General features: G+C 39.2%; 1 protein-coding gene across 1 annotated transcript in view; it reads left to right on the forward strand.

The window, feature by feature from the left end:
• Positions 1-14,768, forward strand: part of PLD5 (phospholipase D family member 5) — a gene marked incomplete at both ends in the record, with an annotated part of 465,875 nt that overhangs the window by 360,393 nt on the left and 90,714 nt on the right. The window contains one exon of the mRNA XM_082613900.1: positions 1,963-2,090. Within this exon, the coding sequence (XP_082470026.1) occupies positions 1,963-2,090 (128 nt within the window). The remainder of the gene's footprint in view (positions 1-1,962; positions 2,091-14,768) is intronic.

A 14,768-nucleotide genomic window follows, 5' to 3' on the forward strand; every position in this document is an offset into this window, starting at 1 on the left:
ACAGGAGTGGGTTAAAGGAGAGGCTGATTAGGGGGCTCTGGCTCACTCAGGCCGGGGGAGGGAGGAGTATGAAATGCGGGATGAGCCTGCAGTGGCAGAGACCGGCATGACGTTGCAACAGCCTGAGTTGCGCCAAGTGTTCTCCCAAGGAAGTTGTCCCTGGATCACGGGACCCTGGCAGTGGCAGGCTGCACGGGCTCCTGGGAGGGGTGGTGTGGATAATGACCTGTGCTTCCACACAGGCTTCTTGGTGGCTGTAGCAGCAGCCTTAGCATTTGATGCCCAACTCTTGTGTCCACACTGATAGCCGCAGCTCACGCCCTTCTTTGGAGCTCGTTTAGGTGGTGCTCTGAATCTCCTCTCCTCATGCGCACCGAAACAATGGTCTCTTGCCTCTTAGGCCCCTCCAGACTTTTTCCCGGACTCCCTCCCAGTTAGCTGCGGTGCACTAGCCCCCTTCAGGCTGTCTTCACACAGCCAACCCCAGTCCTCTCCCTGTGATCTGACCTCCGAAGCCTGAGCCTCAGCTCCCAGCGCCCACCCTTCCTGGTGGGTGAGCAGACAAGCCTCTCAGGCTGGTGAGTGCTGGTTGGCACTGATCTTCTGTGAGGGAATCTCTCCACTTTGCCCTCTGCACCCCTGTTGCTGCACTCTCCTCCATGGCTCTGGAGCTTCCCCCACCCCCCCATCTCCAACAGTGAAGGGGCTTCCTAGTGTGTGGAAACATTTCCTCCTTCACAGCTCCCTCCCACTGGTGCAGGTCCCATCCCTATTCTTTTGTCTCTGTTTTTTCTTTTCTCTTTTGCCCTACTCATGTATGTGGGGAGTTTCTTGCCTTTTGGGAAGTCTGAGGTCTTCTGCCAGCATTCAGTAGGTGTTCTGTAGGAGTTGTTCCACATGTGGATGTATTTTTGATGTATTTGTGGGGAGGACGGTGATCTCAACATCTTACTCTTCTGCCATCTTGAAGGTCCCCTGTATATGTTCCTTTTGAGAAGCTGTAAATGCATAGTCCTGAGGCAGCAGTACATAGCAGCTTGACAACTGATTATGACACATCATGCATAGAATAACTGGTTAAATTCAGATCTTAAAGTGAATTTTTTGGTTTTAACAATAGTCTGGGTGACCTAGTTGACCTTACATTTCTGTAAGGCTTGAATAACCCCATTGCTTATATTAAGAACTATCACATAAAGAAAGGCTAGGAAGAGACCAAATCCAAATTAAATAATGAAGAGGGAAACAAAGAAGTTAAGGCAAGTGAAAGGGTAACAGGTGAAACTAACATATAGAAAGTATAGGAAGGCCAGTTCCTATAAACAATAAAGATTTACTGTATAGCACAGGGAACTAGATTCAATATCTTATAATAACCTATAATGGAGAAGAATCTGAAATATATATATATATATATATATATATATATATATATATATATATATATGTATATGTATATACATAACTGGATCACTTTGCTGTACACCTGAAACTAACACAATATTGTAAATCAACTATACTTCAATAAAGAAAAAGAAGGCCCGTTTCTTATTGAGGAAAGGCATATTACTAAGCAAGACTGATCTTTTATTGATTGCAAAATTATATGAAAATTATCCCAAAAGTAAAGAAAAAAGAGCATGGCACACCTATCTCACCATTTGAGTGATAAATCAAGAAGTGGGGATTTGAGTCAGATCTGACTTGAGAAGCCATGATCTTGTCACCTTGTGGAGCTATACATAGGGAAAAACGTATTCTTTTTTTTTCCCCCTTTATATTGTCTTTGGGAATAAAGTGACTCCTTGTGGGTCCTCTGTGCACTTAACTAATGTAAATATTTGGCTTCCCTGAATGCCAACTTTGATGGATGCAAACCATGAGTATTTCTGCCAGTAGGTGACTGACTGCATGTTCATGGCCTTGACACAGAGGCTGACTAGGATTTCCTTCAACTCCTAGGAGCTGAGGTGACCTACATGAACATGACTGCCTACAACAAGGGCCGGCTGCAGTCTTCCTTCTGGATTGTGGACAAACAGCATGTTTACATCGGCAGTGCTGGTTTGGACTGGCAGTCCCTGGGACAGGTAATCTTTTCATTACATAAAGTCAGTGTTCTGTCAGCATCAAAACTACCACCTCCAAAAAAAAAAAAAAAAAAAACAAACACACAACAAAAAAACCTACCACCCCCATAAAGCATTCAGTCACCTCTCCTGTTGTTGAGGGAAATTAAATCTACAGCTTTTGTTATTTTGCATAGTTTTAGTAGGTTCACCTTCATTTAAAGTTAAATGATAAACCTCTCTTTGTCAGAATCATTTTATCAAAAGAACTGCCATTGATTCAGCACTTTTATAATTCAGATGCTACTCCAATATTCTTTAGAGCATGTTTGTGTGTAATTTATATTACACAAAGCTAAATCTTCAGGATGAGATCACATCATATATGAGAAACAGGAAAACATAAATTCAGTCTAGGATCACATATTGTAGAATAATAGTTTTATCCCTTTAATAAATCTTAAGATAAAGATGTCTTCATCTTTCTCTTTGCAAATAATTAACTTCAAATATCTTGAAAATATACTTCAACAGTCTTTTAATTTTCATGTATTTATTTGTGCCAAAGGTGATCCATGGAGGATTACAAATCACCTTCTTCCCATTTGTCAACTAGTGGCTGGAAGTTCTTCATCATTGGATACATAAGAAGACTGACCAGTCAACCATGCATGCACAGAGCCCATACACAATGTTTTATCTGAGCTCTTTTAGTATTAGGATCCCTGAAATGACATTGAATTCTACTGCACTTCTATTTATTCCTGTGGGAAAAAAGCACTGATGTGCAGACACACAATGGCCATAGCTTGAAAGACAACACCACATGGGATAAATCTGAGAGAGGATAACATTATATTTGTACTGTTAGCTTCAGGCCTTTAACGATTTGCCTCCCAGTTTCCACTCTTTTCCTTCTTAAACTACCGTCTTTCATGCACACATATTCCATCTAGTTTTCCTCTTTTATTAATGTGTGAGGCAAATAAAAGTGCTCAGCTGTAAAAGAAATGGGCAAATGAAATACTAAAAACCCAATTATTGCCCTCTCCATGGAATAGTGTGGAGCCGAAGTACAACTTATCTAAGGTGGTTTTCTAGTTTTGCATGTGAAGAGGAGTCACAGTCAGTAGCCCAGTCTCAAGGGCCAAGTATTTGGTATCTCTAATAAGACAGTCTCCCTCCCCAGCAGAGGAGGTGACACTGAAAGAAAATTCCGTAATTCATTTTGGGATGAAAGCACCATCAAAGATTATGACAAAACACTGTTTATTTTATATTTGCTCAGAAAATTAGGTGCTACCTACTGATATAAAAATGATTCTGGGGCCTCCCTGGTGGCGCAGTGGTTGAGAGTCCGCCTGCCGATGCAGGGGATACGGGTTCGTGCCCCGGTCTGGGAGGATCCCATATGCCGCGGAGCGGCTGGGCCCGTGAGCCATGGCCGCTGGGCCTGCGCATCTGGAGCCTGTGCTCCGCAACGGGAGAGGCCACAACAGTGAGAGGCCCGCATACCGCAAAAAAAAAAAAAAAAAAAAAAAAGATTCTGAATAAAATAACAGTATAAATAATAATAATTGCAACAATAACTAGCTTATATTGAATGCAAGGTGTTCTAAGCCATGTAAATGGATTATTTAATTAAAACCTCACAATGATCCTATGAGGTAAATGCTATTATTGCATCCATTTTAAAGAAAAGTAGACTTCAGCCCAGAGTTGAGTTTCAGTATTGAATGTTTTAAGCAAATTTCTTCCAATATTAATTCTGATATGAAAAATATAAATTTTGATTCTGTTTATCTTGTGTCTGATGGCCCTTCAAACACACGTGTAGAAATAGTGATTACAACAACATCGGCTTACCTCAGAAATAAGAAATAAGGCAAAGATAGTATAAAGCCTCAATAATTTAGAGCATTTAGAGAAAAATAGTCTAATTTATGGAAATCTCTGGGTCTATCTTTTGCTTTTTTTGTACTTACAAAAAATTAACCAATATGTATCTTTTGCCCAGAAATTTTCAGCTGGATCTCCCATATTAAATAGATAAAATTGGTTCCGTAACAGTATTAATTATACGTAAATTCTGCTAAGTAGTTTTTAAAAAAAAATTACTGGAATAGAGTTGATTTATAATGTTGTGTTACTTTCTACTGTATAGCAAAGCAAATCAGTTATACATATAGATATATTCACTTTTTTCTAGGTGCTTTTCCCAAATAGGTCATTAGAGAGTACTGAGTAGATTTCCCTGTGCTATACAGTAGGTCCTTATTAAGTTATCTATTTTATATATAGTAGTGTATATATGTCAATCCCAATCTCCCAATTTATCCCTCCCCCTTCCGCCACCTAGTAACCATAAGACTGTTTTCTACCTCTGTGACTCTATTTATGTTTTGTAAATAAGTTCATTTGTACCATTTTTTTAAGATTCCACATATAAGCAATATCATGATATTTGTCTTTCTCTGTCTGGCTTACTTCACTCAGAATGAAAATCTCTAGGTCCATCCATGTTGATGTAAATGGCATTATTTTGTTCTTTTTTATGACTGAGTAATATTCCATTCTACATATGTACCACATCTTCTTCACCCATTCCTTTGTTGATGGCCATGTAGGCTGCTTCGATGTCCTGGCTATTGTAAATAGTGTTGCAAGGAACATTGAGGTGCATGTGTCTTTTCAAATTATGTTTTTCTCCAGGTGTATGCCCAACAGTGAGATTGCTGGATCATATGGATCTATTTTTAGTTTTTTAAGGAACCACCATAACGTTCTCCATAGTGGCTGTACCAATTTACATTCCCACCAACAGTGTAGGAGTGTTTCCTTTTCTCCACACTCTCTCCAGCATTTATTGTTTGTAGATTTTTTGATGATGGCCATTCTGAGTGGTGTGAGGTAAAACCCCATTGTAGTTTTGATTTGCATTTCTCTAATAATGCAAATTATTAGATCTGATTATTGTAGTGCAATAATTTATCATTATTATAGTGCTGTTGAGCATCTTTTCATGTACTTTTTGGCCATCTATACGTCTTCTTTGGAAAAATGTCTATTTATTTAGATCTTCCAGACATTTTTTTTATTGGGTTGTTTGTTGTTGTTGTTTTTGTTGTTATTGAGATGCATGAGCTGCTTGTACATTTTGGAAATTAATCCCATGTCATTTGCCTCATCTGTAAATATTTTCTCCCATTCTGTGGGTTGCTTTTCATGCTATTATTGTTTCCTTTGTTGTGCAAAACTTTAATTAGATCCCATTTGTTTATTTTTGTTTTTATTTTCATTACTCCAGAAGGAGAATCCAAAAAGATCTTGCTTCAATTTATGTCAGAGAGTGTTCTGCCTATGTTTTCCTCTAAGAGTTTTATAGCATCTGGCCTTATATTTAGGTCTTTAATCCATTTTGAGCTTATTTTTGTGTATGGTGTTATGGAGTGTTCTAATTTCATTCTTTTACATATAACTGCCCAGTTTTTCAAGCACCACTTATTGAAAAGACTGTCTTTTCTCCATTGTATATTCTTGCCTCCTTTGTCATAGATTAGTTGACCATAGGTGCGTGGTTTAGCTCTGGACTTTCTATCCTGTTCCATTGATCTATATTTCTGTTTTTGTGCAGTACCATACTGTTTTGATGACTGTAGCTTTGCAGTATACTCTGAAGTCAGGGAGTCTGATTCCTCCAGCTCTGTTTTTCTTTCTCAAGACTGCTTTGGCTATTCAGGGTCTTTTGTGTTTCTATACAAACTTTAAGTTTTTTGTTTGTTTGTTCTGTGCAAAATGTCATTGGTAATTTGACAGGGATTGCATTGAATCTGTAGATTGCTTTAGTCATTTGATAATATTGTTTGTTCCAATCCAAGATCATGGTATATCTCTCCATCTGTGCATGTCATCTTTGATTTCTTTCATCAGTATCTTATAGTTTTCTGAATATAGGTCTTTTGCCTCCTTAGGTAGGTTTATTACTAGGTACTTTATTCTTCTTGATGTGATGGTAAATGGGATTGTTTCCTTAATTTCTCTTTCTCATCTTTCATTGTTGGTGTATGGTAATGCAAGAGATTTCTGTGTATTGATTTTGTATCTTGCAACTTTACTGAATTCATTGATGAGCTCTTATAGTTTTCTGGTAGCATCTTTAGGATTTTCTATGTATAGTATCATGTCACCTGCAAACAGTTACAGTTTTACTTCTTTTCCAATTTGGATTCCTTTTGTTTCTTTTTTTCTCTGATTGGTGTGGCTAGGACTTCCAAAACTATGTTGAATAAAAGTGGCTAGAGTGGACATCTTTGTCTTGATCCTTATCTTAGAGGAAATGCTTTCAGTTTTTCAACATTGAGAATGACGTTTGCTGTGGGTTTGTCAGATATGGCCCTTATTATGTTGAGTTAGATTCCCTCTATGCAAACTTTCTAGAGAGTTTTCATCATAAGTGGGTGTTGAATTTTGTCAAAAGCTTTTTCTGTGTCTATTGAGATGATCATAAGTTTTTTATTCTTTAATTTGTTAATGTGGTGTATCACATTGATTGATTTGCATATATTGAAGAATCCTTGCATCCCTGGGATAAATCCCACTTGATTATGGTGTATGATCCTTTTAATGTGCTGTTGGATTTGGTTTGCTAGTATTTTGTTGAGGAATTTTGAGTCTATGTTCATCAGTAATATTGGCCTATAATTTTCTTTTTTTGTGGTGTCTTTGTTGGGTTTTGATATCAGGGTGATAGTGGCCTTGTAGAATGAGTTTGGGAGTGTTCCTTCCTCTGCAATTTTTTAGAAGAGTTTCAGAAGGATAGGTATTAACTCTTCTCTAAATGTTTGATAGAATTCACCTGTGAAACCATCTGGTCCTGGACTTTTGTTTGTTGGAAATTTTAAAATCACAATTTCAATTTCAGTACTTATGATTGGTGTGTTCATATTTTCTATTTCTTCCTGTTTCAGTCTTGAAAGGTTGTACCTTTCTAAGAATTTGTCCATTTCTTCTAGGTTGTCCATTTTATTGGCATATAGTTGATTGTAGTAGTCTCTTATGCTCCTTTGTATTTCTGTGGTGTTGGTTGTAACTTCTTTTTCATGTCTAATCTTATTGATTTGAGCCCTCTCCCTTTTTTTCTTGATGAGTCTGGCTAAAGGTTTAATAATTTTGTTTATTTTTTCAAAGAATCAGCTTTTAGTTTTATTGATCTTTTCTATTATTTCCTTCATCTCTATTTCATTTATTTCTGCTCTAATCTTTACAATTACTTTCCTTTTACTAACTTTGGGTTTTGTTTGTTCTTCTTTCTCTAGTTGCTTTAGGTGTAAGGTTAAGTTGTTTATTTGTGATTTTTCTTGTTTCCTTAGGTAAGATTGTATTGCTATAACCTTCCCTCTTAGAACTGCTTTTGCTGCCTCCCACAGGTTTTGGATTGTCATGTTTTTGTTGTCATTTGTCTCTAGGTATTTTATTATTTCCTTTTTGATTTCTTCAGTGATCATTGGTTGTTTAGTAACATATTGTTTAGTCTCCAAGTGTTTGTGTTTTTACAGTTTTTTTTTTCCTGTAGTATATTACTAATCTATTGTTGTGGTCAGAAAAGATGCTTGATATGATTTCAGTTTTCTTAAATTTTCCAAGGCTTGATTTGTGGCCCAATATGTAATTTATCCTGGAGAATGTTCCATGTGCACTTGAAGGTATATTTGGCTCCTTTCAGGTGGAATGTTCTATAAATATAAGTTAAGTCCTTTTGGTCTAATGTATCATTTAAGGCCTGTGTTTCCTTATTGACTTTCTGTCTGGACGATCTGTCCAATGGTGTAAGTGGGGTGTTAAATTCCCCCACTAACATTGTGTTACTGTTGATTTCCCCTTTGACGGCTGTTAGCATTTGGCTTATATATTGAGGTGCTCCTATGTTGGGTGCATATATATTTACAGTTGGTATATCTTCTTCTTGGATTTGTCCCTTGATCATTATGTAGTGTCCTTCCTTGTCTTTCGTTAACAGTCTTTATTTTAAAGTCTAATTTATCTGATATGAGTATTGCTACTCCAGCTTTCTTTTGACTTCCATTTGCATGGAATACATTTTTCCACCCTCTCACTTTCAGTCTGTATGTGTCCTGAGATCTGAAGTTGGTCTGTTGTAGAGAGCATATGTAAGTGTCTTGTTTTTGTATCCATTCAGCCAGTCTATGTCTTTTGGTTGGACCACTTAATCCATTTACTTCTAAGGTAATTATCAATATGTATGTTCCATTGACATTTTCTTAATTGTTGTGGATTTGTTTTTGTAGGTTTCTTTTCTTCCTCTGTTGTTCTCTTCTGTTGTGATTTGATGGCTATCTTTGGTGTTGTGTTTGGGTTTTTTTTTCTGTTTTGTGTGTGCATCTACTGTAGTTTTGGGGTTTGCTGTTCCCATGAGGTTTTGATATAGCATTTTGTATATATACAAGGTGTTTTAAGTTCCTGGTCTCTTTCCTGCCTAGAAAAGGTCCTTTAGCATTTGTTGTAAACCTGGTTTGGTGGTGCTGAGTTCTCTGTGCTTTTGCTTGTCTGTAAAGCTTTTGATTTCTCCATCGAATCTGAATGAGAGCCTTGCTGGGTAGAGTGTTCTTGGTTGTAGATTTTTCCCTTTCATCACTTTAAATATACCATGCCACTCCCTTCTGGCGTGAAGAGTTTCTGCTGAAAAATCAGTTGATAACCTTATGGGGATTCCCTTGTATGTTATTTGTTGCTTTTCCTTTGTTGCTTTTAATATTTTTTCTTTGTCTTTAATTTTTGTCAGTTTGATTAGTATGTGTCTCAGTGTGTTCATACTTGGCTTCATCCTGTATGGGACTCTGCACTTCCTGGACTTGAGCGACTGTTTCCTTTCTCATGTTAAAGAAGTTTTCAGCTATAACACCTTCAGATGTCTTCTCAGGTCCTTTCTCTTTCTTTTCTCCTTCTGGGACCCCTATAATGCAAATGTTGGTACGTTTAACATTGTCCCAGACGTCTCTGAGACTTTCTTCATTTCTTTTATTCTTGACACCCTATGTCAGCTGGTGTGTTTTGAGGTAGCTGTGAGCTCAATATGGCTTTAAGCAGCCTGTCTGCTGATGGGTGGGGCTGTGTTCCCAACCTGCTGGTTGTTTGGACTGAGTATCCCAACACTGGAGCCTGTAGGCTGTTGGGTGGGGCTGGGTCTTGGTGCCAAAATGTGGACCTCCATTTTGGCACTGATCTATATCCCCTGGGGCCTCTACCACCAGTGTCCTTGCCTCCACAATGAGCTAAAGCCAACCCCTGCCTCCCCAGGACACACTCTAAGACCCCTACTTAGGTCTAGCCCCAGTTCCTATGGAGGTATTGCTTTGTCCTGTGTCCCAGTGCACATGAGTGGAGTCTGTTTCTCCCAACCCTGTGGAATTCCTATGCTCAGGCCCAGTTGCCCTTCAAAGCCAAATGTTCTGGGGGTTCTTCCTCCCAATGCTTGACCCTCAGACTCTCTTGGAGGGCTACTTTTATGTGGGAAAGTTTCTGTGTAGCCTGTGTAGGTTTAATATTTTTTTGGTGTGAGGGCTGTTCTTAGAATTAACGTCTGCTACCTCTTTCCTCAGTGTATGCTGGTCATTATCCCCTTGTAGGAGGTGCTACTGATGTTGTGGTGACCTGAACCCACACTGAATATTGAGCAGGGCCTCCCTTTTGATCTGTGGTTGTCACTGCCCTGTCAGATGTGGGGTCTTCTCCCTAGTTGTTGCAGTAGAGACCCCAAGATCTGTTTTTGACCTGTGTTTCTGATCTATGGTGTGAGGTAGGTAGAATTAGAGCACTCCCACTGGGAGGGAAGCCACTGAGTTTTCCTCCTCTGTAGCTGTTCACCTGTGAGGGTACTCTGTTTTGTCACTTTTCATCCCCTGTGTTGGCTCACGAATTACACTCTTGTTGGAAGTGCTCTCAGCCCCACCTAACTAGGGGTATGCTGGCAATAGGCCCTGGTGTCTCTCAGGCATTGTTTTTACCAGGCCACCTGTGCAGATCCACTAAAGTCAGGTTCCAGGACTGCAGTAATTGTGCAGCTGGACCTGCTGTGGGAGCTATGAAGGCAGCTCAGATTTTGGCCTGGTCCAATCCCCACATGTATGTGCCCACAAAACCTACAGCCACTAAAGCTAGACCTGTCTCAGCTGTGGGAACACTCATCCATTTGGATAGCCCACAGGCACTGAGTTTACAAAGCCAGAAGTGGGGCTGTAAATCCACAGTTCCCACAGCTGCAAGGAGAGATTTCAGCTCTTCCTCCTTAGGTCCATGGCCCCTGGGGCTCACCTGTGGTTTCAGCCCCACCTCTGCATGTGTGCCCCCCACCAGCAGCTTCTCCCAAGGCTGCCCCAGAGCACACACACCTGCCCAGGCAGGCAGAGCAGAGGCAGCAATGGGTGGGGCACGCAAGCCTGCTCAGGTGGGCACCCCTCCTAGTGCCCATGCAGGCAGGGGCCAGCACATGGGGAAGGAGGCTGCAATGGCGGCCCCACCCCTTGCGTGCCACTCAACAACAGCACTCTGCTTCTATGACGGCCTGGGCTTCTTCCACGGGCATTCCCAGTTGTGGAGCTCCTTCCTCTCATCCCCTCAGGCTGTCTCTTCACAGCCAACAGCTGTCCCCTCCTTGGGCCTGCTCTTCAAACCCCACGTTCCAGCACCCAGCCCCCATCCACACCAGCAGACACGTCTCAGGCTGTGGCACACGGCTATAGCACAGACCATCCGTGTAGATCTTACTGTGTCCTGCCTGCCACAGACTGGTTGCTGTGCTCTCCTCTGAGCCCTCAAAGCTCCCCTTCTGTCCCAGCTGATTTCCCCACCAGTGAGGGGACTTCCCAGTGTGCGGGAACCTCTCCTCTCCTTCAGTTCCCCCACCAGGGGCACTGGTCCCATCCCATTTCCTCTTTTCTTTTTGTCTTTCTTTTGTCCTACCTGGTTGTGTGGGGATTTTTCTTGTCCTTTCAGGTGTCCGAGGTCCTCTGATAGTGTTCAGCAAGTGCTCTGTGAGACTTGTTCCATTTGTAGCTGTATTCTTAATGTACTTGGAGGGAGAGGTGAATTCCACGTCCTCCTATTTCACCATCTTGACTCCTCCCCCCCGCTAAGTGGTTTTTAACTTGAGCATCATTTGCTTTTTTTTTTTTAAGAAAATGCATTTTCCCACCACTAAATTTTATTTTCTTTGTTATTAACTGTTATTAACTGATAGGGTTTAAAGTTCTGTGAATTTCATTTGAGTGAGGTTTGAATTATTGAAGTTTAGTGACATTTTTCTCCAAATTTTTGAACAAGTTATCTTTGTTTCCTTTATTTCCTTCTAGCCCTTCCCTTAGATAGACAGACATACATATATTCAAGTATTGGTTTCTCTGCTAGAGGATCCTTCCTTTGTCTTTGCTTTTAGTTGTTTGTTTTGTAAGAAAGTAGGTTGATCTTTTAAATGTTTATTCTCAATCTGTATAGCCATTTGGATATTATTTCTTTTTGAAATGGATTATCATTGTAAAATATGAAAATTTCCCCATTTTAAACATGGTAAATACAGAGCAAAGATAAGGTGCAAGTTATTTCCTATTATTCATATGAAGAATACAAGTTATTTTATGATCTTTCCTTGTTTACACATTCCTAAGTGGTAGCTGGTTTCCCTTCAGTTATAGAGAAGACCAGAGGAAGAAGTGGGCAAGTACCTGGACCTGGTTCTCTGTTTCATGACTAATCAAGCTCCTTTCTTAAGGACAAGTCATCTCCTTATGCTTCCTTTAATGTCATTCTCAGTAGGAGCTGGAGAATTACAACCTCTCCACTATTGCCATTGCATGCCACTGAGCCCTCCAGGTCTGTCTAGAACAGATATCCCTCTGACCTTGTCCCGTTTGTTCTCAGCTCCTAAACCACATAATGAGAGGGAGAGTAAACAAAGTGGACTTCTTACATTTCTCTGCTTCAGCTCAAATATACCAGCAAAGTTATGCCTTTAAAAGCCTAAATGAATTAACATGCTATTTATTAAGTATGGAATAAATGTTTTATAAGAACTTTAAACTCATTTTATAATTTATAATACATTCACAGCGAGGGAAACTATGAAAAAGTGCTGAGCTTTCCAAATAGCCCCTTAAAGTGAGGATTGGTGAAGGGTCACACTCGCCAGCTGCACATGGAAACAGTTTCTGGGGGAGGACAGCCTTGGGTGGGTTGGGGGGAAGGTTACAGGCTTTAACAAAATGAGTAAGCCACCAAGGACTTCCCACGTGGACTTCTTTTGTGGAAATCTGTTTTCTTCTGTTTGTAAACTTAATAGCTGGTTAGACTCTGTTGAGGGCAGGGATTTGGGAAGAGGTGAAGAAGATATCTTTGTGTCATTTTTTTTCCAAAAAGCTACTCTATTTTTATGCCAGGCACTGTGGTAATAGGTTTATATATACACTACTTCATTTATCACAGCTACCTAAGGATGGATATAATCTCCATCTTCCAAATAAAGATAATATTGAAAAATAAAACTAGAACAGATCCTATTGCTGCTCTTATCTCTTATAAAATAGAATACTCACTAACCTGTATAGGAATTAGGTATTTGGTGATGATTCTCATATTCTTTAGATTGACGATTAAGTTGGCAGAGTCTGAAACTTTCGTTTCACTTCTGGAAATTTGGGATTCATGTATGAATTAACTCAAAGTTGCCATTTTCTCATCTTTCACTGCCAAACCAAACTCTTAAAAACTAAAATGTCTCATTTTAATTTCTCATAACAGTTTTTCCTATTTTTCTCCTGGAAGAGACTATATTCATTGATGGACTAGAGAAGAAACATAGCTGGAGAGGGGGTGGAGTTTAAAACTCCTCTGCAAGAATGTTTAGCATCCCATTAGCTCCCCTGCATCTATATGTCAACTGCTCACCTACTTCTCTTACATCAACACCCACCATTTCTCTGTCTCCTCTTTGCACGTAGGCACAAATTCTGTCTCTTACTTTGTCCACACTTTCCCCTTAGTTCTTGCTATTTGGGATCATATTGTTACACTTAAATAATCTACTTTAAATTAGTTTTCCTTTCAACTGTGCTGGATTATGTGGACCTTTTTTTTTGGTTTACCTCATGAAACATAACACATCGCACAACAAGTTCCGTGAGTTAAAACAGATTTTTTCATTTGAGCAAAGTCGTGGGTGAGGCTAATGGTTACATGAAGAATTATAATACATTTCCCAAGTATCAGACTCAATCTATCCCTTTAGCTTTATATTTTATGAAGTTTTCTAGTGAAATCAGATTATTGCTATCAATGATTGCCTTAAATCTATACTAAGAGAAATAAAACTAATGATAATAACAGCTTCAGTGTATTGAGGGCTTTCTCTATGCTAGGCATTCTTCTAAGCATTAAAGAGTATGAACTCATTTAATTTTCACAATAACTCTTTCTTGTAAATACTACTATCATCACTTTACTTTACAAAGGAGGAAATTGAGACACAAATCAGTAATTTACCCAAGGTCACCTTCCAAGAAGTGGCAAAGCAAGAATTCAAACCAAGGCAATCTAGTTCCAAATCCTTCATTCTTACTTTACTGCTAATAAGTTTTTAAAATAAATTACATTTATGAAAAATCATTTTCTTTCATGATTTTGCTGTGATGCTAAACAGTAAATCTCCTCTCTCTCTTTTTCTTTAAGAGAAACTAACAACACTATTCATCTAGACACCTTCACTCATTCACATCTTTCTTTTTTAAAATTTTTATTGGAGTACAGTTAATTTACAATGTTGTGTTAGTTTCAGGTGTACAGCAAAGTGAACCAGTTACACATATACATATATCCACTCTTTTTTAGATTCTTTTCCCATATAGGCCATTACAGAGTATTGAGTAGTTTCTTGTGCTATACAGTAGGTCCTTATTAGTTATCTGTTTTATATATAGTAGTGTATATATGTCAATCCCAATCTTCTAACTTAGCCCTTACCCCCCAGGTAACCATAAATTTGTTTTCTACATCTGTAACTCTATTTCTGTTTTGTAGATAAGTTCATTTGTACCTTTTTTTTAGATTCCACATATAAGCAATATCATATGATATTTGTCTTTCCATTCACATCTTTCTGATTGCAAACCCATGATGACATGATGGCCACAGAATGATACCTACTGTTGCTCAGTGTTTGAGATCTCAAACTCACTTAACCTCTGGGTTGAATTTCAAAGATCAAGAAGTCAATGTGTGTGCTTCTATATTCTCCTGCAGTGGTTCAGGGTGCTCCCCTAGAATCCGTGGCCACAGGGAGTCCTGTGGGAGGGAAAAGAACACCATCACAGGCTTTTCCACTTAGAGGTTTTGATTTGTGAATCTTAGGAGCTCCTAAAAACATATAGAGGAAGTGAAAAAAATAGCACAAACAAAGCAAATGAAAGACTAGCCAGCGTGTGAAATAGAAAGAAAAGGGCACAACAGTCTTCAAACCACAGGGCTCTGGGGCATGATGCTGAAGTAGAAGAAGCTGAAAAGGAAAATGTAAAAATCATGCATTTAGAAAAAGTTACTTTTATAATTTTTCAAGCATACCCTCTTAAATGAACTACTAGCCTGGAGTAGGAGGCAAGATTCAATGGATTCATTGGTCACAAGAATCTGGCAACTCTG

The sequence above is a fragment of the Mesoplodon mirus genome, assembly GCF_964341445.2.
Source record: "Mesoplodon mirus genome assembly, chromosome: 3".
Taxonomy (NCBI): domain Eukaryota; kingdom Metazoa; phylum Chordata; class Mammalia; order Artiodactyla; family Ziphiidae; genus Mesoplodon; species Mesoplodon mirus.